The sequence below is a fragment of the Siphateles boraxobius genome, unplaced genomic scaffold, assembly GCF_051911475.1.
Source record: "Siphateles boraxobius isolate OS27281-9 unplaced genomic scaffold, OSU_SipBor_1 26, whole genome shotgun sequence".
Taxonomy (NCBI): domain Eukaryota; kingdom Metazoa; phylum Chordata; class Actinopteri; order Cypriniformes; family Leuciscidae; genus Siphateles; species Siphateles boraxobius.
The window spans coordinates 1,142,462-1,150,488 of NW_027508876.1; the positions used below are offsets into that span (position 1 = coordinate 1,142,462).

Sequence of the window (8,027 nt, forward strand, 5' to 3'; positions counted from 1 at the left end):
GCATCCAAAAACCAAAATGAGTCAGAAATACAAAAGTCATCCAAAAACACAAATGTTAATATTGTTGATGAAAGGAAGAGTATTTCAAGCATACAATGGGCACACTTAATACTTCAACACTGCACAAAGACAATTTCATAGCAAAAAACAGACTTGAATATTACACCAGCTATGGCAAATACTGCGGTTCATGACAATGCTGAGGTCAACATCTGATTAATCTCTCATGTATGGGTCCTCTTTTTTTTTTGTAGCACAAGGCGAATTGTGTCTCATATCAAATACATTTCTAGTCTGCCAAGTCATGGTTTTAAGTCTCCTCAGGGATTTGTATGAGCAATCACAATGTATAGGTTATGCAGTGCCAAAATAAAAAATGGGTCACTCCCAAATTGCTACAGGATCACAGTTTTGCCCCCTCAGGACTGAAGCAATAAACCAAAGGATGTCAATAAATCAACTGACACCATGCCACTGAACGGCCCATTACAAATAAATTGGACTGCTACAGCATGTGAGATACAAACCAGCCATAAATGAATGGCTTCCCTTATTCCTGATTGGGGTGTCTAATTAATCACAGTTCATGTGGTGGGGCAGGAGACTGGTAATGATATTTTCTCAAAGCAAAGATTTAAAGGCTTCAACAAGAAGGCCACAGCAGACCTCTAATGCTGAATACAACATTCCCAATCCAACAAGCACAGCAACATATAAATATCAATCCACGTAAATATATGCTGTATATAATTTAGATATAATAGCTTGGTCTTGAGCTTGACAAATGCAGTCATTTTGAGTAATAATTATCTTAATTGTTAAATTATGAGATCGTTTTCTAAATGATGTAATTACCTGGGTGTCGCAATACTATGGAATATTCCTTTTTTTGAATAAAGGTGACAATGCAAAAGCAGGGTTAAATGCACATTTAAACACTCTGGTGTTCCTCTGTTATTAGACAAATAAATGATGTGTTGGTTTTTGTTGTTAAATTTTTTACTTCTTCAGAATGGTACTACAGTTTGGTAAAGGATTTGGCACTTTCAATGTGAACACAAAAAAAAAATCATGGACATGATTTAAAAAAGTTAAATGGTCATGAAAAAAACAGTCACACACTTAATTGTACATTGGAAATGAATGGGAAATGAATTTCATCTAGTGGAAACGTCTGGTACTGCAGCCAAACACAATCTTACTGAAAGCTCATTTTTTGTGATATCAACCTCAAATTTGGAGATTAACTTGTTTAGATTTATGGCTTTGATTTCTCCCAGTTTTATAGTAAAACATGTTTTAAAAAATATATATTTCATATACAAAAATTAAATAGTATTTTTTCTACATTTTTAATAACAATAAAGTTAAACTTATATAACTTTGTTCACTTTCTTTCACTTCAGCAATAATTTATATCTTAATCTTTAATAAAGCATATTTTTAAAAAAGAGATCAAACTTGAGTCTGAGCTACAAAGGATTCAAGACAGATTTTGTTGATTTGGCACTTTCAATGTGAACACAAAAAAAAAATCATGGACATGATTTAAAAAAGTTAAATGGTCATGAAAAAAACAGTCACACACTTAATTGTACATTGGAAATGAATGGGAAATGAATTTCATCTAGTGGAAACGTTTGGTACTGCAGCCAAACACAATCTTACTGAAAGCTCATTTTTAAACTTATATAACTTTGTTCACTTTCTTTCACTTCAGCAATAATTTATATCTTAATCTTTAATAAAGCATATTTTTAAAAAAGAGATCAAACTTGAGTCTGAGCTACAAAGGATTCAAGACAGATTTTGTTGGGAAATTCATTTTCAGGTATATCCTCAAAATGTGAATGAATGGATCATAACTCAAGTTAAGACACAAGTCAACACAAGTTAAGACAGATGTTCAGACTTATTTTACAAAAAAAGTAATGTCCCAATGCTTTGTCAAACAGACTTGGCTTCAGTTTGATAAAAACATGATACATGAATATCATACCTACCATATCTATTACAGTAAATATAGAACAAATTAAGTTTGGCCAAAATCTAATTGAGAGGGAATTGATCACTTTGGATCAACAGTGCAGCTTTAATTTGATCGAGTTGGAGATTATGGTTCCAGGAATTCTCTGGAGAATGGATACGAGTGGAAGACTTTTACTCTATTTCATAATGGTATCATCATCTTTAATACTGATTTCCACAGGTTTAAGAGTCAGCAAAACACACAGAAGGCACAATGATGACAATCAACTAAAGAGGCTTGTCCTAAAAAAAATCCCTGTCAAGTGAACATTTGACTCTGATAAATCAAATTGCACTTGTTGAAACTAAGCATTCCAGACTGATTTTACACTTAAGAAGAAAGTGTAAAATCCTTTCAGAAGGGGAAAATTAAACGATACAGGATGAGCACAGTAAATCATTCCAATTTAACTGTCCAGCATCCACAATTTAATGCGGTCTTGTGGGTTACGCCTCCAGGTCTTTATAAGCAGCGCGAGACATGGGAATTTGGCTGTGATTTGCGATGTTACAGAGAACAGCTGAAAAAAATGCAGTCTTTGAGTTCACTTCATCGTCAACCACAAGAGATGCCACTGAAGTGTTGACACGATGGAACAACTTGCATGAAATGTATGAGCAATGCAAACATCAGACTACCGTTTGCTGAACTTCTTTGGGTTTGAATTTTTTGCGTGTGGATACATGTTATAATTTTACTTTACTACTTCATGTTTTCATTTAAACAAAAACAGACGTTTCTCAGTAGTTCTAAAACAGTATTAAATCCAGATGCATCTTGTAGTAAAAAATATTATATACATACAAAAGTAAAAAAAAAAAAATGCATGTCAGTTTGGCCAAAACTGGCGTCTTTTAACAGCCCTGACGAGGGTTTATGAAAGGCAGCGCACACTGAGAGACGTGGAACCGGCTACAGAAATGCTGATTTCCATTTCCTTATCAAGTGCGAGGTGACTGCAGGATTTATGGGTGCCTGACACGTGAAACCAATCACCAAAGCAGCCAGCGTGGTGACAATGCCCATCCGCTTCAGATTAGCGTGGCTAGAACAATTTTCAAGTAAAGAGTGGCTTCCTTTATGAGTGTGATTAAAAAAAAAAAAAATCAGACAGTAAAGTAAATTAGCCTTTTCATGAGGGCCATACAGCTGAAAACATTAGGGTTTGTGGATTAAATGCAGGCCAGATTTAGAAAACCAAAGGCGTGTCTACAGTACAGAGATGTAAACGTAACGACGAACACGTCAGCTTTTTGTTCCCGCTGTCTTCCTCCAATTCTACAAACACACACTCTGTTCATTCATGTAATGGACCGAATTATTGTACATAGTAAAAGAGAAAATACTACAAATGCATCTAAAACCTTTATAAATGTACAGAACGAGTGAAGGTCCGGTGACATTTACTGCTGTTCTGACTATTTTATTGGGGAAAAAATCCAATTTCAATTGGAATCCACACAAATTTCACATGAGGGTGAAAGATTTCTCAATGCAAGATGGTCAGTTACAATTGCTACACTCTTGCCAATTAACCTTTTTTGCCCACAAAAATTAAAATTTCACTGCTAATGTTACCACACCTTGATAGATTTTAATTGGAACAAGATTTTATATTTTCTTCTGTGTTGTGGGCTGTTGCCAGGGCGTCCCTATGCTGTTGCTAGGGTGTTTTGGGTGTTTTTTTTAAAAGGGGTCATGACATTTTTTTAAATTATTTTAATATGTTTCTTGAGGTTTAATTATGTTATTTATTAATGCTTTTGCGCAAAGAAAAAACAAATATATATATATGTGCGGAAAAAGTATTATTTTCAACCTATATTTCGATTTAAAATTACCCATTTTTAACCCGTGGCTCCTTTCAAGTCCCTCTGTAGTCAATAATTTTATCCTTTAAAACTCATCTTTGATCACCAAAATGACATATTTAAAAGTTTTTTCTTTAAAAAAAAAAAGTCTTCATGCCTTAAAATAGCTTGAATATAATAACTCGGCACCTTTGCCTCATTTAGTATACGTGGTTCTATGAATATGCAAATGAGCCCCGCCTCCACTCACTCGCTCAGCTCAGAGATCCACTCGTTGATGATCACAAGTTGATCTGATTGGTTACAAGGTAGTTTGTGACGTCAGAAACACCAGCGATCTCAAACTGTGTTTTTAAGATTATCTTAGGTTCACTGCAGTTTTAAAGAGAAAATACTCAGCAATGCTGTCGACTTATGAATTTACACATGGTTTGTCTTAAAACATATTAAAAAAAAATACATAAAGACACATAAACAACATTTAAAGACTTTAATTTAATACCTGAATTCCAGTATTTAATACTCCCAATTTCTAATTAAAAATGTGAAAACAAGCAGCTTTGTCATAATTACAGCAGAAGCTGGTAATAGCTTATATCAGGGAGCTTTTGCCTATAGTGAATATTGTCACCTGTTATGGAGCAATAGATGAGTCGAGGGGCTTCTTCACACAACTCCTCGTACCCGAGTCCCATCTCACTCAGCTTCCCGGGCAAGTAATTCTCCACCAGAACATCACAGACTTTGGCAAGCTGACAAAAGAGAGAGAGAATAAAGTGTGACAGACTAGGTGTTTAAGCCAAATGTTATTTAATGCGTTATGAACTTTTACCTCAGTTACAAGTTTGGTCCCCTTTGGATCTTTAAGATTAACAGCAATGCTCTGCAAGACAGATGAATGAGGCGAGCACAGTTATAACGGCAGAGGTCATGATCCTAAGAGTTTTAAAAACCTGATATAAAAAAAAAACTTATTTTGGTGTTATAAAATATTTTATATTGTTTAATGCAAATTAGTTTCTAAATGCTCTTTAATGCACTGAATTATGGTTACAAACCGAACTCTTACATTAAGAACAAACCTCCCTTTTAAAAAACTTAACAATATGGCTTTTCTGGAATATTTTAGGTCATATGCCAAGCAATGGTGTAAGGAACCGTACCATGAAGTAAAAGAATCAGTTTTCTGGTTCTTTGACAGGTTAAAAACAGGTTCTTTGAAATGGATTGTTTAAAAGACCCGATTCTTTGAATAAAATCAAAACTCAACAAAAATACCTTTTTGTTCCTGTTCACACTGAGAAAATAAGCGCTCTCTTCACCCACAAACGGAGGGCCCCATGCTCTCGTGTCGTCTCCGGGGCCTGTCACACATTCACATCTGAATTTAGTTCACTATTTCATTGTCCACTGCAGTGAGACACTGTTTAGATCTAAGACTCATTTTTACAGGAACTGGCAACGTGACGTGTTTAATATGATACGTGTCACTATAGTGCAGCCGTTTAACATGAAAACAGGATTACACACCTCAAAATATTTGCTCTGGAGGCATGGTCATATATTACTTCAATATATGCAAGCAAAACTCAATTAAAGGGGACATTTTTATTATTTTTTTTAGCTTGAAAGTCCCAGTCCTAATTCAATTTCATTATATTGAAAACAGTGGCAGGGATATTCTTTAAAATGTAAAAAAAAAAGGAAGACATGACGGTGAGGAAATAATGCCTTTATTGGGTTAAACCCAACCCTTGAAGTGATGCCAACATCTTCTTAAACTAAGCAATTTAAGATAATATAAGATATTCAAGCAATATCTCTCATATAAAATAATTCACATTATAGCACGTACAGAAACCTCACCTGGTCGCTCAACTTTGATCACTTCTGCTCCCAAATCTCCTAATATCATAGTAGCAAAAGGTCCGGCCAGAACTCTGCATTGAACAGCATAATGATAGTGATTAATATTAAACCTTTACGAGCATATAAAGAGCATATACACTCCTGGGCAAAAATAAATAAATCAAAATGTGCCAAGCCAATGATGGCTAAATAATTCTTGATTTAAATGGTACTAACAATTTTAATCACAAATCACTGGTCAGGAAATTAGCAAGAATTGCACAAATAGCTTAGCTTTAAACCTTTCTTTAAATGTTTAAGCCATGTTGGTAAACTTGCAGACAGCTTTTTACAGGAGAAGAAGAGTCAGCGTTGTTCCATGGATTGAAACTGTTCCTGAGTAGCTGAATAAATGTCTCCCAGTCAGTTTGAGTTTAATGTGAGATCAAATATTCACTATATGGTTCAAATCTTGACTCTGATCCGGCCAAAACATTACCTGACATTACCTGTTCTCAAGCCACATCTTGCTTGTCTTTGTGGGCTTGAGCATTGTCATGTTAAAAGAATAACATCTGATCATTCCTCTTTAGATAACTTTTTAATTGTGCGAAGCAAGCCATTCTGCTGTGCTCCAAAACATTAAATGACTTTTCCCAGTAAAGAAGCAGCTAAAAAAGTCTCTTCCTCCATGCTTTACTGTGGTAGAGATGCATTTATTATTATATTTGTCAGCAGATTTTCAGACAGCGCTCTGAAGTATCATCATGTATCATCACCTGTTTCATTGTGATTCATCACTCAAACACAAATCACGAATCAAACCTCCTATAATCTGACAAAAACTTAATTCTGTCTTTGATGCAACTGCTTTTTAAGTAGTGCATTTGCTTGGATTTAGCTATGACAATTAAAAGCTTAGTGTTGTATCATTTTTTTTTTTTTTGACGAGGAGTGTAATTTTTGTATTTTATATAGTGGCCACTCATAACATGATATGAATGCACATACCTTGTCAGATCTAAGACTGTAACGCCATCTAGTGGTCTGATCTGACCTGCATCTGTATTCATGGGGAAATGAGTTTGCATTATTATTATTATTAACAATCAATTAGTCAGGTAATTAATCGTTTTCTGTAAATTCATAACAAATAAAAATCTATAGTACAACTACATAATCATGTTTTATTCAGCACAAAAAAAGAGAGTTGATCCCTTGATCAACGTTCAGTTTGATTATATGATTAACAAAAGACTGGAATCATACGTTATCTGGCTTGACAAAGGGCAAGTGGGTTAAAAACTAACTTGTTGATCCTGTAAGAAATCAGTTGTAAACAAGTAGGCCTACAATATTTTAGGATTGTTTACCATTTACTTTAGTTTTTCTTTCAAATACATGAGTTATATAGGTGCGCGTACACGTGCCACTACAACGTAAACAAGCAGGAGTGCAAAACAATTACATTACAACAAACCAAGTGTTGTATATATCGTTATCATTAAGTAAACAAACAGGCGTGCATACATCTATTTACACCATAAAATAAAGCAGTATAATGACAAGTAAACAATTGTAAAATTCATTTAGAGCACTAGCTAAAATGTTCCTGAAGGTATGATCACAACCAACTGATGTGTCGCGCGCGCGCGCGTCTGTTACGCTAGCGGGATAATGGTCGGATTAAAATACAAGCGCTACCTTGCAGCTTGGCAGTGAATGGTCTTCTTATATTCACATAGTTCGTCTTACTCGGTTGTAGAAACTGTGATGTTCTGCTTAGATAAGATAAAACTCTTATAAGAACGTTTCCCGACATGTTGACGCACGCAACGCAACGTCTATAAAAGCCCCGCCTCCACGCGCACATTTGGACAAGAATCCACGGAGGGATCTTTTAAATCTTTGCAAGTGAGTTCTGGGGTTATGTCGACACATTTGACAGCACATAAAGGGGCGTTCAAGACAGAAATGACTACTAACTGTTCTAACTGTTGCTATGAAACACAGGAGTCTAACGTTACCTGTGCTTACCGAATCCTCCATTCATTGGAACGCATTCATTCAAATTTTAGGACCTGTTTTGTCGTACATTGTGTGTATTTGTTTAAATCTATAAATTGCAGTAATTGTTACCTAAGATACAAATTAAAAACCACCCCAAAAATCTCTAGAAAATGATTAAATAAAATTTCCTTTTCCTGTTAAACGACTGATTTGGTTATTTCTGTTAACTTATAGCGCTGAGAAAAGTAACATCTATCACGTGACGACACAACTCTTCAGCGGCGGACTGATGAGTGACTTTAATAGACGTTGAATTAACTCAACATAAC

At 35.0% G+C, this 8,027-nt stretch overlaps 1 protein-coding gene across 2 annotated transcripts in view; it reads right to left on the reverse strand.

Moving 5' to 3' along the window:
• sugct (succinyl-CoA:glutarate-CoA transferase) overlaps nucleotides 1–7,539 on the reverse strand; it is a 158,314-nt gene extending 150,775 nt beyond the window's left edge. Inside the window, exons 1-6 of one of the 2 annotated variants that reach the window (XM_077244130.1) lie at nucleotides 7,393–7,539; nucleotides 6,700–6,751; nucleotides 5,707–5,780; nucleotides 5,119–5,204; nucleotides 4,673–4,723; nucleotides 4,472–4,592 (exon numbers count right to left, since the gene is read on the reverse strand). In XM_077244130.1, the coding sequence (XP_077100245.1) occupies nucleotides 4,472–4,592; nucleotides 4,673–4,723; nucleotides 5,119–5,204; nucleotides 5,707–5,780; nucleotides 6,700–6,751; nucleotides 7,393–7,510 (502 nt within the window). In that variant the 5' untranslated portion in view covers nucleotides 7,511–7,539. The remainder of the gene's footprint in view (nucleotides 1–4,471; nucleotides 4,593–4,672; nucleotides 4,724–5,118; nucleotides 5,205–5,706; nucleotides 5,781–6,699; nucleotides 6,752–7,392) is intronic. The other variant, XM_077244131.1, reaches the window with a different exon arrangement.
• Nucleotides 7,540–8,027: the final 488 nt, after the last annotated feature.